General features: G+C 45.9%; 1 protein-coding gene across 1 annotated transcript in view; it reads right to left on the bottom strand.

Moving 5' to 3' along the window:
• Window positions 1–7110: 7110 nt before the first annotated feature.
• Window positions 7111–16886, bottom strand: part of Prep (prolyl endopeptidase) — a 91802-nt gene continuing 82026 nt past the window's right edge. The window contains exons 12-15 of the mRNA XM_021204308.2: window positions 16332–16426; window positions 13710–13841; window positions 11213–11369; window positions 7111–8799 (exon numbers count right to left, since the gene is read on the bottom strand). Of these exons, the coding sequence (XP_021059967.1) occupies window positions 8505–8799; window positions 11213–11369; window positions 13710–13841; window positions 16332–16426 (679 nt within the window). The 3' untranslated portion in view covers window positions 7111–8504. The remainder of the gene's footprint in view (window positions 8800–11212; window positions 11370–13709; window positions 13842–16331; window positions 16427–16886) is intronic.

Raw genomic sequence — 16886 nt, 5'->3', positions numbered from 1 at the left:
CTGACACTAGGGTAATTTTGATCTCTGTTGAAAGAGTTATAAGGTGCGGGGGATGGGGAGATAAACCTGGTGGAGGAAGAAGTGGGACAGAGAGCAAGTGAGGCCCCACAGGCTCCTCTGACTCCTCAGAGAGTCCTGACCCACTGTACACATGGTGCTGATATACCAGTGAGACAACACAAAAGACCGGAGGCCAGGGCATTGGCTGCTTCTTCTGTCTTCACGGGAATCTCCCCTTCAGACAAACGGGCAGGCTCATGGGCAGGCAAGTCAGATTTGGCTAAACAACATAGGTTGTACCCCAATCTGTCCTTGAAACATAAACATACCCTAATTGGCTAAAAAGCTATATATAAGCTTATCTGATAAACAATAAAGTTAGATCTGCACTCTGATGCTAGTGTCCGGAGTCTCAATTCCTGCATCTTCGTGGGCTCTGTTTCCACCCTGCCCCACTTCCCGGTCCTTGTACCCACAGTACAGATATCCTCCCATTTGAGTTTTAAAAATATTTTAAGAAGAACTGAAGTTAGTGTTTTTTTGTTTTTTTGTTTTTTTTTTTTAATGTTGATAGAATTCATCAGGGAAGCCAATGGGTCGTAGAGATTTCATCTATAGGCAGTAGCTTTAATTACTGCATTGATCTCATTACTCTTTGCTTAGATTTTCTACTTCTTCTTGCTTCAAATTTGGTAGTTTGTCTGTGTTTAGGAACTTTACCATGTCCTCTATATTTTTCAGGTTTGGTATAGAACGGTTCCTAGCAGCTACTTATGGTCCTCTGTGTCTGTGGCCTTGGTTGTGAATGCTTCTTCAGCTCTATTTTGTGTCTGCCTTTCTTTTTCTTGATTAGTCCAGTTAAAAGTTTGTCCTTTCCAAGACTTTCTCTCCCCCCTACCCCATGTGTACATAAATGTATATGTGTGCATGAACATGGATACACATGTGTGCTTATTTACACTGAGGCCAGAGGCCAAACTTGGGGGTCATTTCTCAGACATCATTCACCTTTAAAGGACTTATTTATATTTAGTGTGTATGCATGTGAATGCATATGTGCATGCCTGAGGATGTGCAGAGTATGTTGGATTCTTTGGGGCTAAATTGCATTGCATGTGGTTGTGAACTGCCCAGGAACTTGGGTCCTCTGGAAGAGATGCAAGCATTCTGCTGAGCCATCTCTCCATTCTCATTATCCATATTTTTTGAGACAGGGTCTCTCATTGGCCTAGAGCTCTCCTAGTATGTCAAGCTGGCTGGCCAGTGAGCCCCAAGGATCTTATCTCTGTCTCGTCAGTGCTGGGATTCCAAGAGTAAACGTTGAGGATTGACCCCAAGGCTTCCCACATCCTGGACAAGCAGTGAGCTATAACCCCAGCCCAAGCTCCCTTGGAAATGCTGCTAAAGGAGCCCGGTGCGGTGGTGCATGCTTATAATTCCAGCAGTTGGGAACCTGGGGGACTGAGGCAGGACATTACAAGTTCAAGGGCTTACACAATGAAAACCTGTCTAATGGGGCTGGAGAGATGGCTCAGCAATTAGGAACACTGGCTGCTCTTCCAGAGGACCCAGGGTTAAATTCCCAAGGCAGCTCACAACTGTTTTTAACTCCTGTTCCAAGGGATCTGACACCCTCATACAGATATACTTGCAGGCAAAACACCAATGTGCACAAATAAATATAAATACATCAATACATAAATAAATTAATATCTAATAAGAAAACCCTAGGGGTAGAGGCAAAGTTGATAGGTGGAGATTAAGGATCAATGTGCAAAATTATGCTGAGGTTTTTCTAAGCCTGACACAGAAAACCTTACTCCTGCAAGAAAAAGAATGACAAACTTTATTGAAAAAAAACTATCCACTTAGATTTTATAAATTGCTTTTTAATTTTTATTTGAAAATATTGAAATGAGTATAAAAGAAAAGCCATGTATCAGAAGATGATCTGTATTTCTCTTGAAGCCTTAGGAGTCACTCTGATGCACACAGTCTTGCCTACTGCTCCTGCTCTGAGGACCAGAGCCTAGCAAACAGCTTTGCAGTGGTTAGGGTCTTTAAAACAAGACAACAGGAGCCCCTGTCATGATCTTTGAAAGGATTATACTTGTGGCACTGGGGAATTAAATTTAACAAGACTTAGGAGCATTTTGGGGGTTGGTAGCATATTCATGAGGTAATGTGACCCTCTTCCCTTTTGAGTCTTAATGTACCTGTTAGTCCTTTTAAGTGCATTTTTTTCTTCTCATCTTCTAGAAAAACACAAAAGGTGGGGGCTGAGACAGAGGGTGAGGGAGAAGAGGCTGCAGACCCTTCCTTACCTGTGCTCATGTATAGGAAAATGTCCTGTTGTTCTAGTTTGTGATCTATCGGGAGTAACTCATCTACAGCCAAGGACAGTTACCCACTTGGGGCATTCTGACTAGTGGGAGACACAGCTGCCAGGATAGTTTAACTGGTTACTTGTTATCTAAATGCTCTTTGAGAATACTCACAGTTCCTGCTTGATCAATGACCATCTGTTGGGTAAGACACTGTGTTAGTTTTTACATTGATGTTTTCTACTAAAGGCAATGGCCAGAGTTTTACAACAGACCAGCAAGCTGTATAACAAGAAACAGATCTTAGCTTATCTACAGGATTCCCTTCACCCCATTCCATCATTCTCGTCTACCTTCTATCTAGCAGATAAGCTCAAAGGGCTGTCCTTACTTGGCCCTTACAAAAAGGGCGAAGAGCAAACCAGGCTCTTGGGGCAGGAAGTTTAAGCAAGGTGGAGGATAACAGCATTTTATCTGACAACTAAGTCAGCATGAGGGAAATGAGGATGGAAGGTTGCTGTGCTCTGTGCTCAGAAAGCAACCTTCCTGTTCTTATAAAAATACAAGCAAAATTTACTTTATCTAAAAACTGAGTAGCTTCTGTGGTACAGTGCAAGGGTACACTTTGTGTGACACTGTACATGTAGCATGGCCAGGATATTGGGAACCTGGTTCTCTCTCCATACTACTTATGTCTGGTTCAGGCTGCATCCTGGGGCTCTTGACTCCTGCTGCAGCTAGGGACAGACAAAAGCACTCTTAGGCAGAGACACCAAGACCAGGCAGGAGTAAGAGGTACGCAGCTTTCTCGTATCCGTTTCTTAGAGTCTGTCCTGGAGTCCACACTTTACCAGGTTGTCTCTCCCCACACTTCCATTCACTCCTTTACCAAGACAACCGTAAGTCAGCTTTATCCAAGTGCGGCGATTTCTTACCAAAGGAATAATAGCAAGAAGCAGCTCCAAAGTGCAGTGGGTACCAGATACCGAAGTCCTAAACCTTTATCCTCTCAGAAACCATTAGTCTTAGTTCGCCTTGGATGGATCATGGAATTTCCCACTGGTGGCAGAGCTGGCTTCGGGGAGCCATGTTCTGTATTCTGTACTCCCCGGGGGAAGGAGTTTGCAAGGCTCTTTGGACAATGTCAGACAACATTAAGCCACTTCCTGTTTGCATGTCCAGGTATTGAATTGACATCTAGTCTTTCCCTGGAATTTATTTATGCTTGTTGCTGACCTTGTTTTCAGGAAAACTGGCATGTTATAGTGACAAGGGGGTTCCTCTTGCTAAGTACTAAAGCCTTTAGTACTTAGGAACCAGAAGTTTTATTTTCCTTGCCAACTCACGTGAAAAACTTCCTAAATCATTTGCTACCATTAAGGTACTTACTTGTTTATAGTCCCAAGGGTTAATTGATATTGAGAACCTCTACAAATGGCCACCCATTTCCACTTGCTCCATAGATAAAATGAGAGCCTGGTCATTTACCCAACCTCAATGGACTTGGCTAAGCATTAAAGCCAGTGAGGGGACCAGCAGGCTAACTTGGTCTAAGGAGCAATCTCAGTGGAGGAAGCCAGACAGCTTTGTCCCGGGATGTGAACACTAACGTAAGGGCTCCTGTTTAAAATATCCCTATGCTCTTAGCACATGAGCAATACACAAGCTTTTATATCAGCTGCTCCCTGTCACTTGTCTTTCTTGCTTGACATCACAGTACACCAGGCTATTCTTGGGTGATATTCAGAAAGACTTACTGCTGCTTCTTTCTTTCATCATCAAAGTTTATCGACATCTTTATCGAGGCACAATTTCCATAGCATGAAAATCACTCTCACAAATAATATGATTCAATGATGTCATAAATCTACTGGGTGGATCAACCTTCACCTTAATACAGTGTTGGAAATTTCATGACCCAAGTAACAACCTTTATCTCTAAACAGTTAACCTCCATTATCATAATTATCATTATTATCCCTACCCCAACCCAAACACCCACTGAACTGACATCTCACATAAGTGGAATATACTTCCCATGGTTGTTTGAGCCTGGCTTTTTTCATGGCATTTCATGGAGGTTCTTCTACGATGCAGCATGCCAGTTTATTTATGGGTTTCTGCTGCTCTTAGCCCTGAGCTCCCTTCGTGGTGTTAGATTACCTGCTCTAAGTGGCCTTCTTGCTTTACGCTGGCTCCTTTGGGGTCATTTCTCAGTCCCACTCCAGTGGTTTCTTTTTTTTTTTTTTTGGTTTTTCGAGACAGGGTTTCTCTGTATAGCCCTGGCTGTCCTGGAACTCACTTGGTAGACCAGGCTGGCCTCGAACTCAGAAATCCGTCTGCCTCTGCCTCCCGAGTACTGGGATTAAAGGCCTGCGCCACCAGGCCCGGCTCTCCAGTGGTTTCTTATGGGTTGACTCTACGTTTCAGCCTGTCCCCCAACTCTGCCTTGCCCCCCACACTTCCTGGGGGGCTTGGTTGTTTCCTGCCTCCAGCTCTGCATTCACATCAATACTGTTTGTCTCAGGGCTTTGCTGAAATGTGGTCTCTTTACAGTCACCGAAACAGCACTTCTTGTCATCAACTGTACATCTGTCCGGAGTTGTCTCTTTAATGCTCTTAATTCCTGAAACTGTATTTTGTGTACATTATCAGGAGAGTGAGTACATTCAACCATTTGGGCTGTTGTAATGAAACACCACAAACTGAGTGGCTCCTACTTAGAAATGACAGCTCTGGAGAGGGCTAACTTCCTGGTTGCAGTTTTGCCCAGATGGGAGTGGAAGGGATAAGGTTGACTTTAAAAAAGCACCAACCCCATTTCTGACTGTCATGGTTTGAATACGGTTGGCCCAGGGAGTGGCACTATTCGGAGGTGAGGCCTCGTAGGAATAGGTGTGTCGCTGTGAGCTTGGGTTTCTCCTAGCAGCCTTCAGATGAAGATGTAGAACTCTAAGCTTCTCCGGCACCGTGCCTGCCTGGATGCTGCCATACTCACACCTTGATGATAATGGACTGAACCTCTGAACCTGTAAGGCAGGCCCAATTAAATGTTGCCCTTTATAGGACTTGCCTTAGTCATGGTGTCTGTTCACAGCAGTAAAACCCTAAGACACTGACCTAATCACCCCAGAGGCCCTGCCTAATGCTAAAACTTTGAGAGCTGAGATTGTAATACTTAAGTTTTAGGGGGAAATAGGTCATTCAGACTGTAACTGTCCCTGAGGTCCAATTGCTAGGGTTGTGGTTCTGTATCCACCCTAGCTGGGAAATCCTGGGCCTTTGCTAAATAAGTGGAGTAAGGGTGTAGCACACACTTCACAGGGCTGCATGAGGACATTCAAACGCAGGGGATTAATGAGCATGGACAGGGAAAACACCAGACATTATCCTCCCTGGGAGGATCTATTTGATGAGAGAAGGGTCTTCCACATCGACAGGACCTGGAATACGGTTTTACTCCATCAGCCCTTGTTCTCATTCCATCGGCCTGAATGTCCTGACAATTTTTACTTGACCTCTTTCTAAATACCTCCCTACCCAGCTTTCTTACCTACCATTAGCCAACCCTTGGGTATCTGCACCCTGTTCTGAGTATTGGTTGTGTGGCCTTCCCCAGAAAGTTACCCATGGCTGCTAAAACCCTCACCAAACTGTAGAGAGAGCTTGGTGTCACGATTTCTTTTCAAACTAGCACCACTATTCCAATGTAGCTGCCTAACGAATAGCGGCAAGATTTCACAACAGTCCATGTACGAACACATTACATACCACAAATGTCATTATCTTGCTAAGGCGAAGATGCTCTGAGGACATGGCAGCTAGATCATGTGTTCAGCAGCACCCCCCACCCCAACACACGCCAGCAAATGTCACTGGCATTGAGAGACAGGTGAAGGGCAGAGTGGGGACAGAAAGGTAGTGATGAATGGGGAGATGGCTCTGGGAAGTCCTGGCCTGCAGTCTTAGGGAGCTCCTAATTAAAACAGCTCTAAGGTTTATTTACTTCTTGTTATAGGCCGGAGGACAACTTGTAGGAGTCCGTTCCTTCCTTTTGCATGTGGGTGCTGGGGGCTGAACTCACTGGCTTGGTGGCAGGTGCTCTTACCACTGATGACTGCCCGTGTTTAAAGCTTAAAAAGTAAAGGAGGTAATGTTCAGTCTGTGGATGCAGATATGAAACAGATATGAAGCTTAGGTTGGGACAGAGAAGTGACGTGTGCTGGGAACTCATACACATACTGCTCTGTCCCTCATCATGGCCTCCAGTGAGCCCTGGGCTCTGAACACAGGTCTCCCACTGCAGAAGACCGACCCTGCGCGTGACACTCCCACGTTCGCTGTGCAGGAGACCTTCGTGGGAAGGTGGTCAGATTCTGCGTGAGCTGCGTGCCCTGGGTGAAGACCGCTCGGATCTCTCCCTTCAAATGACTTAAGCCAGCAGAGGCTGCCCCTGGCTTCGCTTCGCAAACACACTCCTTGTTCTCGTAGTCATGCCGTCAAGAGGCTATGTGTGATGACTGTTACTACTTTTAGCCTCGGTGTGACCTGCAGGCTGGTGGCATGTTAGTCTGATGGTCAGCGACAGCATGGTTCTGGAGCAAGTAGCACAAACCCTGCCCCAGTGTTGAGCGGTGCTTGGTGCGCCTTAGCAGGCGTGAGAGACAACGCTGCATCTAGTCTCGGATCACAGTTTGATAAAAATTCAAAGAGCAACAACGGGCAAAAGGCGTTCTGTATGTGATTTGGACACAGTCTCCGGGATGATCCGTGTTGTAACTCTGTGTACAGTGAAGGTATTCCTTTTAATCACATCTGATAAAGTAACACATCTTTTTCTTATAAACTAGATATCACCATTCCCAAACACACCCAGAACATAATTTCTAAAGCCTAGGTTTGAGGAGTTTGTTTCATTCCCTCAAAGATTAGCAGGTTGGGGTAGAGCACATGGAAACATGACTTCCGTACAGTGTGACTGCATTCCTGGAACGTAACCTGGGAGGGACAAAGTTTGGGAAATGCTGCTGGTCCCAGGTTATAAAGGGAGATTGGGTAAATACCTCTATTTGGGTAATTTACTTGCATTGTCTCATTTCCACAAATACTCTGTAACCAAGTCAATACATGGGCAAGCAGTGAATAATCTTAATTTTCAAGTCCATAGTTTCTGTGTCTGTATGTGGTTTCTGTGCATGGTACAAGCGTGCGTGTACAGGTTTGCCCATCTGTGCACGTGTACATGGAGACCTGAGGATGCCCGATGCCTTTCTCTGTCCCCACCCACCTTATTGCCTTGAGACACTGTCTCTCAATGAACCAGAAACACACCATTTTTGGCTAACTTGGTTGGCTACTTTGTGCTCAGGATCTGCCCCCACTGCAGGGGGTCACAGGCACATGTAGCCTGTGCCCAGCATTTTATACACACGCTGTTATTCAAACTCAGCAGTCCTCAGGTGTACAGCGCAAGCTCCCTTGTCCACGAGGCATCCAAACCGGAAGAGCCCAATCGCATCTTTACCTGGGTGGGTGATGGCAGGCCGTCTCCCACAGCTGCATCCATCAAAGCGGGATGAGGTAGATAGTACCACAGGTACTAAGATTCTAATTGTTGGAAACTAATCTGTTGCATAAAGACTACATTCTTTATTCTGATAGTCATCTGCATTTTGAGGGCTGCCTCTCAAAGGAACCAAAAGTAAAGCCTCCCACTCTTAAATATCATTTATTAGTATTGCAGTGGAGACTCCCTTGAGGTCTCCCATTTATTTAAGGTTATAAGCTATGGTTAGAGAAGTAACTTCATTGAGCTAGTATATATGGGTATGCCCAACTATGACCCTTATTAGATTCCCTTACGAATTCAGGAGTCTAATATTCACAACATGTTCACTGCCTTTTAGTTTCTTATACAAACATGCCCCCCTTACCCCCCTTTTAATATATGTGCCTGGAGAGAGTGGGAAAAAAAGAAAAACCCAAAACATCAAGGGCTTGTTAGAAAGGAGAAGCCTAGAAAAGATAAAATCCCCGTGGCAGTTCTGCTCAGCGGCTTGCTGTCTGTGAGCAGAGGCACAGTGCTCACGTGGGGCAGCCTTCTGCCCAGTGGTTTCTTGGTCAGGATGGTGTGAAAGCCCTTGAGGTTTTCTGTCTGGTGGGCGGAACTGGAAATCCCATTTACTGGATCCACTCGATGTTCAGGCACCGTGCTATGAACGCAAACATATCCGAGACTTCTTCTATGACTTTGGCTGTGGGTTTCCCGGCCCCGTGGCCGGCCTTGGTGTCCACGTGGATGAGCAGGGGGTTGCTCTGCTTCCGGCTGCGGCCCACGATGTACTGAAGGGTGGCAATGAACTTCAGCGAGTGCAGTGGGACCACGCGATCGTCGTGGTCGGCCGTGAGGAGAAGCATGGACGGGTACTGGATGTCATCTGCCTCCGGAAGCTTCACGTTGTGTAGTGGCGAATATCTATGAGGCAAAGGGACTTCCATGAGGACGGACACCAAGAGCAGAGCTACCACAGAGGACCGTCACAGGGCCAGAGGCCAGCGCCGCACACCGGCGCGCAGGACCTCACTTCACTACCAAGGGCTGGAGCTAACAGCACCCGAGGGCCACAGCAACCTGTGCTGCCACATTTAGGCCATGACTATCGAGGGCTACAGGAAACTGGGGAGCTGAGACATTTATTTAGCTCTAACCTTGGTAGGCTGTAAAAGAAAGGAAGTCACGGGCCCCTGAAATAACCTGACCGTTCAAGAGTTTAGCATTTTGTACTATCTGTTTAGCTGTTTATCTGCTGAAGGATTTAGAACCTGTCCTGACCGGCACTTCTCTGTCCTTGAACAGCTCTCACGCTTGTACCCCAGGCTAAGTGCAGCTCTTCTAGGAAGGACTTGCCTAGCCTCTGGGCCTGGCTGCTAGTCTGCAAACAGAGGGGCTTAGCCCCTGGACATCAGGCAAACAGAGAGAAAGCAGCAGGAGCTCATCCGAAAGAGAGACTGGCAACAGTTTAATGAGAGGAACATCTAGGTATCTGTTCTTTACATTCTGCACATTATTAATAATGTTTCTGTTTCTAAGTTTTGCACTAATGAATATAACAGTTTCAACAGAGACTTTTCTGAATGAAAGATGCCAACAGTATGACTCCTGCTGCATTTATCACCAAAGTAAAAGGAGCTTGAGGCTTGCTTTCTTACTGTGTGGGGTGCAGGGTGGCCCTAGATCTGTCTGACCAACCCCTGTATATTGGTTAGTTCTCTGCACATTGTGAAACAATGTCTATTAAAATTCAGAGAAATTCTGCAGAAAAACCCCACTTGATACAATTCCTAGCTTGCTACAGGATCTGACACGCCCAGGAACCCCTGTATGGCCTTTTCTAGCTGATGTACAGGGCTGCACTCTAAGCTCACTGAGTAGGAGCAAGTGAGCTGATAAAAGGGAGAACCAGTCTTAAATGAGCAACTTCAGAGCACTGAAATCTGAAGTAGGAATGCTATCAATTCTTTTGGAACCTTTTTTCCACTTTCAAGTTCATTTAGGAAGCATCAGATGCTAGGAGCATTTTGATGACTTTGACATACAAAGTTCATTAGGTTTCAAAGGTCTTTGTCCCCCAGATGTATATATCTCCAGATAACGAGAGAATTGTGGCTTCTTTGGACACAGTTATATCAGTGAACATCAGTGAGTAACCACAAGTCTCAGAGTGAGCCTTTTTTCTCTTTGAGACTAAAATTTAGTTCTTTCACAGCCTTTAATTAAGACACTTTTCATGAGGTTCTAACAAGGGAAGTTAGCTATTAAAAAAAATGGCAAATTAAAAAGTTGTTTTGAATCAAAATGTATGATTCTCCAAGAAAACTGCAACAGGAAATACAGCTGATAAACAATCTACAACCGTCACATGTGGGACGTGAAGAAAGGAAGAGAAGGAAGATGTCTCATTTACACACCACCATCACCAAGCTGTTGAGGGCTAGGAAAGAATGAAGTATACCAACTAATGCACTTAACTTCTAATATATGTGGGTATACTGAGCACCAAAATGGCTTAGCTATCCATGTTCTTATTTAAGAAAGCCAATCTTCACCAGGTGGTGGTGGCACACACCTTGAATCCCCGTACTTGGGAGGTAGAGGCAGGTGGATTTCTGAGTTCGAGGCCAGCCTGGTCTACAAAGTGAGTTCCAGGATAGCCAGGGCTACACAGGGAAACCCTGTCTCGACAAAACCAATGATAATAATAATAAAAATTTTAAAAAAGTCAATCTTCTTTATTGATACTGTTTTGTATTAATTCCAGGTTGGTAGAGTAACACATAGTAACCATAGCAGAGAACAAGACTCCTGTCATTGAGTAAGCAGGAGTCTGGACTGACTCAGCTTGGTTCTCTACTACAAGTCTCTCAAGGCCAAGTCAAGGTGCGCTGTCAGTGCGTCCACTGGGGAACTCTGGGAAAGAATTACTCTCAGAATCCAGCTGTGGGCAGAATTCAACCTCACATGGCTGGATGGCTGAGGTCTCCATTTCTTTCTGAGTCAGGGTGGGTCTCAGGTTCTTGATGACCCCTTGCTACCTGAAAAGTCCATCCACAGCATGGCCTAGATTAGTGTTTGGCAGGAGTGTTAGATGGGCATCTTTGTGGAAAAGAGAATCTGGGGGGGGCGGGGGGGAGGAGGAAGGGGTTTGACTGTGACTCAGTGGTCCTTGCCTAGCACTTATAAGGTCCTGGCCTCAATCCCCAACACTACAAACAAAGCCCAAGGAGCACAGGCGGGTAGGTACCACCACATCTGTGACTTTGCTGTCTATGGTCACTAGTAACAGGTCACACTCTGAAAAGCATATATATAAATATTGAGGGAAACATACTTGAGAAGCCATTCAAAGTGTTGTTTACTGTCGGAGCACCCGTAATCAGTGGTCCATGCATGGCCAATAGTAAATTTGTGGAACTTCAACATGTCCATCACTCCAACCTGGGCAATAACACAGCCGAAGAGGTCTGGACGCTGATTTGCGCAAGCAGCTAAAGACCAAGAGAGAAAAAAGGTAAGGTTTTTTTTTTTTTTTTCTTATCATTAAACACCTCAATGAACCCAGTATCTCCAGGATGCTGGATGTTCCATCCATTCTTGGAACAGACAAAGTGATCAGAGATGATTCAGTCATTAGTGCCCAGTGAGACCAAGAGGGTTGAAGATGTGTAGTCTTACCAGAAACATTTATTCCCCAACGTGAGCATCATACCCAACTTGCTTTCACAGGGGATAGAGATTTGAAGGACTTGTTTGTTATCTCAGAACCAGTCCAGAGCAGAAGAGGGGCTGAAATGCGGCTCTAATGGATGCTGGCACAGTCTATCCTGTTTCCACAAGTTTTGTTGTTGCTTTAATAGGCAATCTACAAAATGCTTGCCAAGTAATATTTCCCAGTAAATAAAACTAAATTTGCTGGGAGAGAGAACTGAATGAGCCGTTAGGGGAAGGCATGACAGTCAGTGCCACTAAGGCAGGTCAGAGGCTCTGACATGGAGTACAGAGCCCAAGGCCAGTAAACAACAGTCAAGGAGACCGATCGGAAGGACATCAGAGTTGTATGACTAGGGGTCAGTAAAGGGATCTGGACTCTTCCTGTCTCTGGCAAAAACCCTGTAGTTCACACTCTATTCTGATTTCATCATGTTAATAAATAGCACAGAAGTCTGAGCCATTCCCTTAGAACCCGACTCTCTCAGTTGGGCGTGGGAGGGTTGGGAATGTGCACTGCCTAGAATGAGTGTGCCCACATCCTGATGCAGCTCTGTGGGCTTCTCAAAGGACTTGGCTTGTAAGGCATAAACACAGCACAGTTACTGGGAGAACCAGTAAATTACAACACAGATCTCATAATGTCTGCAATGCCCTTTCCTTCCAAGCCTTGGACTCACTCCTAGTTCTGCCGAACCTCTTGTTCGTTGTTTGGAATACATCAGAATCCGACTACTTATTACTTCTGGGGCCATGCCTTGGTTTGAGCCAGTGAGGCCTCCCAGCTACTTAGGTTCTTGGGCCTGATCTTCTGTCCATCTGCACAAGACTCCCAAAGGCTTCTCGTCTCCCAGAGTACATTCAATGTCTATCCTGGTTTAGCCTCGGGACACCTGCCTAGTCCTATGAGGACAAGAGCCTCCCTCATCACTTGAGGAGCCCATGCTAGTCTGAGGGCCCTGACTGGTGTCTCATTCATCTGACCAGAGATAAGGCTCTGTGAAGGTCCAGACATCTGTTCTGCTGATCTACCTACGCCTCATCATCTCTACACGTGCCTGGCATTTCTAGATGTCTAACAAAACTGCGAGCTACCTAATGTGGATCCTAAGAATCCAACTTGATCCCTGAAAGACCAGGAGGTGTTGTAACAGTTGAGTCAGCCCTCCCAGCCCTGCCCTTTCCAAATTTAAACAAATTATTTTGGATGACTATATTTTTATATCCATGAGCTAGCTAGGCACTTACTTATTTAACACAGCTTGGGATTAGACCCAGGCCCTCGTGTGTCTGGCAGGTACTTTAGTATTAACAGCCTACAAAGCATTTGGCTTTGTGTTCTACTGGGGAGAAGGCTAAGCACAAAAATCCATGTGTTGTCACGCTCAGCATGTTTCAGAGATGAATGATCAACCCTGAACTCCCAAGAATGGTGGACCGAAAACTGTCGTTTATACACGTACCAAGGTATAGACCCTCACACCCTGAACACGAGTGCATGACGACTCAGCCAACAAAACCCAGGCCTGCCGTGCACATCCAAGACTACAGCAGTGCTTCTGAGGGGATAAAGAGTAAAATTTCACTAACCACCAAAGACAGAGAGTGCCAGGCTCAAGCCCAGCACCACTATCTTCTGCTTGTATGAACGCAGTGTTCATTAAAATGCCGACAATGACAGTATATCCACCACAGGGTGCTCAGCAAGTGTCGACTATTTATACCAACTGCTCCTTTTGCTTCTGGCTTACTCCTAAGGTATGGGCTCCTTTTGGGTGCCCCTCTATGCCCAGGACATTTATCATACACTGCATACTTCTGAACAATGTTCCATGAGGCTCCAGTCTCACTAGGTCTGAGTGGTACAATCAGGGGGCGGTCCGCTTCAGTCCTGTGGTGGCTGACTGCTGCCAATCTGTGACTTTAGTGAAGTGGTCAGAGCAGGCTGAGCTTACTCAGTATGATGCAGGTCCAGACATCCTGGTTTTTTGTTTCAGATGTGCATTCCTTCCACTCTATCTACTACTACCCCCATCTGTGAGCCGTAAAGTTAAAAGGAGCTGTCGGAAAACTCCAGAGAGGCTCAGCTAGTGACGGCCTGAATAAGACGCAGGTCTCACCCACTAAGAGGCCGCCGTTGGAGCCTCCGTTGATCGTGAGCCTCTTGGGAGATGTGTAACCTTCCTTGATCAGGTACTCGGCAGCACACTGGAAGTCATCAAAGCAGTTCTGTTTGTTGGCCAAGATGCCACCTACAAAGTGAAAGACAGAGACAATGAGAGACCCCCCAAAAGCAAGTAACAACTACATGGATTGCGAAGGAGGAGAGGTTAGGGTTCCACTGCTTACTGGTGTCAGTGATGGGTGTTTAAGTCACACTGATGGCTGTGCCTCAATTTCAATGTTACAGACAATGGAAAGCTCAGTACCACAACTGGGAACCCACATGGTGAATGTGTATTTTAAAATGAACTGTACAACTTTAGTTAGACACCCCCAGAGAGAAAAGATCATGTGAGAGAATTGTGACATCAAAAGAATCTCTACTTTGAGAAGCTAAGTGAGAAATGGACCAATCACTCCTGTGGCCATCAGTCCTCCGAGTTCCACCTAGCACAGGCCACCGGGAGCTAGTGGCACAAGCTGTTCACGCTTCCTGCTATGGAGAACTCACCCTTCCTCTATGCAGCATTTGAAAGAGAAATGGTCCAGCTATGCTCTGCCACTAATTCAAAAGAGACGCCGGGATTGGCTGTTAGGGGAGCTGCAGCAGGGCTGGGCTGCAGCAGGGCTGGGTGGGAATCCTAACCGTCAGGTGTCTCCTGAGCACCGTCATCCACCACCTGTACGTAGCCCCTTCCTGTGTATGAAACCAATGAAGCCACTCAGTGAGAAAGAGGTACAGGGTCTCGGGATAGCGAAAGGGAAGGCCTCAGAGGCCAGCTGCCTGCAGTAACTGCCTGTGAATGAACACAGCAGACCCAGATCTAATTAGATATTTAAGATTAACCACTTGTGCAGAAATTCAATTAAACATGAAGCAGTGCTACTGAAAGAAATTTTTCTAACATCAAAACAAATGTTATTAAGATTTTAATAAGCAATTACTGGTGAATTAGAACAGCTAGGATTACTTAGTTTCCAGGAACAATAGCATTTGGTGTATACGCCTATTTTTTAAAGTGCATTACGTTTTACGCATATGAAGAGAATGAGAATTGGACCCATCAGTGCTCTGCGCACGAGGCTAGAACTGGAGAAGGTCCTCTCTGCTCCTTTCATTAATGCTTTGAAGCATTAAATGAAAAACAACAACAACAAAAACAACAAACATCCCCAAACTAATTTAGTCTTAGGCTCCAGGCTGCTGTTCCCAAGGCTTTGGACAATGGCTGGTCTAACTAATGAATGGGTGTAGAAAGCAGAGCAGGACCAAGGGCACTGTCCCTGATAGACCGTGGGGTCCATTTTCCCCGAGGGTGAATCTGGTCCAGGAGTTAGACTCAGGAGCAAGGTCTGTGGTCAGAATATTGTGTATATGAATAACTATATAAAAAATTAGACGAGTCAAATAGGCTAGTCTCAGTTTATGAATCTGGGTTGAGATGAAATTTATGCTATGCATATATTTTTTTTCCCGTTTCAACCATCCTTTTGTACATAACGTATGTAGGGTAACTGAGATCCATCTTCTTCTATCAGGTCAAAAATCATAGTCACTATTACAGTGTTTCAAATAAGGTGACAACTGGGTATGTTAGGGGTACTCAGTCCTGCTGTGACACTCCTGCAGTTTGGGTGACATTAGGTAGCCTGTGAGTGTGTGCTGGACACCTTGGCCTCTGCAGCACTAGAATCTCCTAGGCACGAAGGAATCTTTTTATAGGCTCACTCTTGTTGCTGAATTGATGTAGCCATAGCCGTGGGCCTTGGAGAGCGGGGAAGAACTGCCTTGGATGTCCCTGCAGTGAGAGAAGACCCCTGTTGGTTGGTGTCCATGACAACCCCTAGCACTGCTGACCACTTGGTCATGTGGTAAATGAATGCAGATGGCAGTCTGGGAAGAGAAAGGCTGGAGGGAGAGCTGTCTATGTTCTGTACCATGAGGCAATGGACCACACAATTGAAGAACAGCTCCGGTCCCATGGAAGCCTGGACAAGGGAATAGGAGGCTCCATACGGAAAGAATGCCTCAGGAGGCCGGGAGACAGATAAAGAGAAACAAGGAAAGGCTACAGGATAGACTCTGCGTCTGAAGGCTACTTACTTAGCCTTCTCCACACAACGCTAGGCAGACAGGCCATCTCCGAATGCTGGGAGCCAGGAAATCTATGGGACCATTCCTTTCTCTTAGCAGAAACTGGCCTGCTTTGACACCTCTTTTGAGACAGCCAGATAATGCCAAACTGGCAAGCAAAGCCATCAGGAGAACTAGATCACAGAAGCCCCCAAAAGACTGCCCCCTACAGCAACTCAGTGTTGCTGAAGAAACAAAAATTCCACAACGATCTTCTGAGGAACATGTCTGAAAAATTGTGCTTCCTTATCCCAGGCTACAAAGGAAAAATAACAGGAAAGAGTTGCTTGTGATGGGGGAGCTGTGCATACAATGTATCTGAAAGGGCTCTTATTCTGCTGAAAAGCTCTGGCTTCACCCTGCCCAGCTTGCTGGGACAGGAAGATCAGCTCCACCTGTGCTCCAATCAAGCCAGACTCTTGGCTCTGCAGAGAAAACAGCTCACCTTTATGCCACGTCTCTCCGTATTCACCACCGCCTCTGATATTAGCCACCGCGAGGACACCACCCATATGTCTCACAAAAATGAGCCTGGACACGCTGAGAAACAGAGGTGACAGTTTAATCTTCCAGCGACTGCAGAGCAAGCACCAAGACTCCTCCCTCCATCTCGACGCAACAATGTATCCTAAGAACACAGCCAGAACTGCATCCAAACAGTTATTATTATTTACTGAAATGAAAGACATGTAACTTCTGATTACCATTTGCCTACAAAGCTCATGTACCCTCATAAACAGTACATTCCACTTTCCTACTCTAGTAAACAACTCACTGTGCACTCATACTTCATAATGTGGACACAGGAGTAACCAGAGGCCCCCAGGTCACACTAGTCTGTTTTTGCAATGACTATCACAGCAAATGGACCGATGTAGGCCAGGAGGGAGTGGAGCTGGCCTCCCTGTCACTCTGAGAGTGGACCTGTCAATAGGCAACTTTGTCTGCACTGATCAACGTGGAAAAGAACAAGCTCCTTCTTAACCAAGTGTGTATTTCC

This window comes from Mus pahari, chromosome 9 (assembly GCF_900095145.1).
Source record: "Mus pahari chromosome 9, PAHARI_EIJ_v1.1, whole genome shotgun sequence".
Taxonomy (NCBI): domain Eukaryota; kingdom Metazoa; phylum Chordata; class Mammalia; order Rodentia; family Muridae; genus Mus; species Mus pahari.
Note: the sequence above shows the minus strand (reverse complement) of the source record. Positions and strands in the feature narration are given on the sequence as shown.